The 1,977-nt window shown below is 33.9% G+C and overlaps 1 protein-coding gene across 1 annotated transcript in view; it reads left to right on the forward strand.

The window, feature by feature from the left end:
* LOC106470316 overlaps window positions 1-1,977 on the forward strand; it is a gene marked incomplete at its 3' end in the record, with an annotated part of 17,058 nt that overhangs the window by 13,801 nt on the left and 1,280 nt on the right. The window contains exon 3 of the mRNA XM_022398940.1: window positions 590-669. Coding sequence (XP_022254648.1) covers window positions 590-669 — 80 coding nt within the window. The remainder of the gene's footprint in view (window positions 1-589; window positions 670-1,977) is intronic.

Consider the following 1,977-nt stretch of genomic DNA (forward strand, 5'->3'; position numbering starts at 1 on the left):
AAACAAACAAACAATACCTTAACTTATTATGCTGTCAAATCACGTGCTTTTGAGTATTGGGACTCAGTACAATTTTATAGTAGATATGTTTTCTATGTTTTTTATAATTGAAAATGGCCTTGGTGCAATGTTGTGTATCCCACATTTACCAAATGAAACCTTTTCACTGGTGAAACGTCGTGGATAATTTGCTTTGGCTACATTTGTAGTACTCTAAAAACTCATAATAATGTTCTGCTCATTTTTCGCAAATAATTCACTTAACTCATTTTCTGAACACTAACTTAACAATTAACAATGTTTTATCGAATGAATTATTAACTCTAAGACGTGCATTCTCGAGAGAAAACACTGTGATAATAAGATCATAGTATTGTATATGTTATCTATTTCAAGATGAGGAAGTTTTACATCAACCATCAGCGAGTCTCTATATCATACATAACCACTGAATCTCAATTCATAGAGGAAAGTAGAACGTCGTTAAAAAATTAACTTAAATTTGCTTATGTCCATTATATACTACACATGGATCTTTCTTTTAGGTGTGACACATAACTCATTTCTTACATATTTTTTTTTCTTTTAGGGTACGGGTGGAGTTTTACGTCAATGAAAACAGATTCAAGGAACGTCTTCAGCTTTACTTCATTAAAAATCAGCGTTCTAGTAAGTATCCGATTTCTAAATGCTTTGACGAAGGGTTTACACCTAACTGAGATTTCTTACCATCGTAGTTTACTTTCAAATGGCAAAGAGCTCATACTTACAGCATTAGGTAGCAATCAAGCTTGACATAGGCCTAACATTTATTATAAAAAAAATCAGTAAACTGATATTTTCCCACATTCCCCTTTATTTGGCCATTTCGGATTTAAAATAAAAATCAGAAGCATGCATAAAGAGCATTTCAGATCTAAATTTGGTCTTCCACTAGTCGCTGCCTAAGTGACCTTTCGTTTAGTACCAGAACTCGCTAGCTGGGCTAGACGATGAGATTCAAAAGATTCTCTGAAATGCTATTTAAGTATGCTGTATAATACTTTAAAAGTAGTGGTTTACGTATGTTTTTACATAATAAAACTATTCAGATTTTATACATCAACAAAAGTACACAAGATGTCTTAACCACATTGTTACGCCTCTGGTCGTTTGTTAATTTCCCGTATAATTTCTTTCGGAGAAAACTTTAGCGATACAAGTCCTTTCTTAAATAAAACTAGTTTATTCCTTCTTAATTCAACTTTGTAATACACTTAATTTCCACAGTCACTTTAAACACACGCTATAATTCACAATGATTCACGCACTTCTTACGGTCACTACCACGCTTGACTCAATTGTCCGTCTTTATCTCTGCCTGTCTGCAATTCAATTCCGATTAATTTGTCTCACGTTATCCGGCGCACTTATATACAGGAATAGAGGGCGTCTAGCACATACTGGATTATTCGTGATGTTCCCCGATCCTTCTAGAATATCATGACGTGTTAGCAGCGTCACCTGACTACTGCTGTCGTAACAATATTATTTTTCCCGTAGCTTTAAATTAGTCGATAGAGTGACCGAATATGGTTATTTATTCACTAATTTATATAAGATAAACTTTGAAGATATCAATGTTTGTAAAAGAAGGAAATATTTTATTTTATAATAACGCTTGCATAAATATGAATGTAAGCATTTTATTTTAGTGACGGAAAAAAGCAGTAAATGGTCAGAGCGAGTTATAACCAGGAAGGAGGGCTGGAATCTTTCTTCTTGTAAAGCGATGGTTTAACTCACAAGTGTAATTTGCAAACATGTTTAAAATAGAAAATAAAAAAGCCCCCAGTGGCACAGCGGTATGTCTACAGGCTTACAACGCTAGAATCCGGATTTCGATGCCTGTAGTAGGCAGAGCACAGATAGCCCATTATGTAGCTTTGTGCTTAATTACAAACAAATCCTACTAAAAAACGAACATGAAAAATTATC

This window comes from Limulus polyphemus, unplaced genomic scaffold (genome assembly GCF_000517525.1).
Source record: "Limulus polyphemus unplaced genomic scaffold, Limulus_polyphemus-2.1.2 Scaffold3939, whole genome shotgun sequence".
NCBI lineage: Eukaryota > Metazoa > Arthropoda > Merostomata > Xiphosura > Limulidae > Limulus > Limulus polyphemus.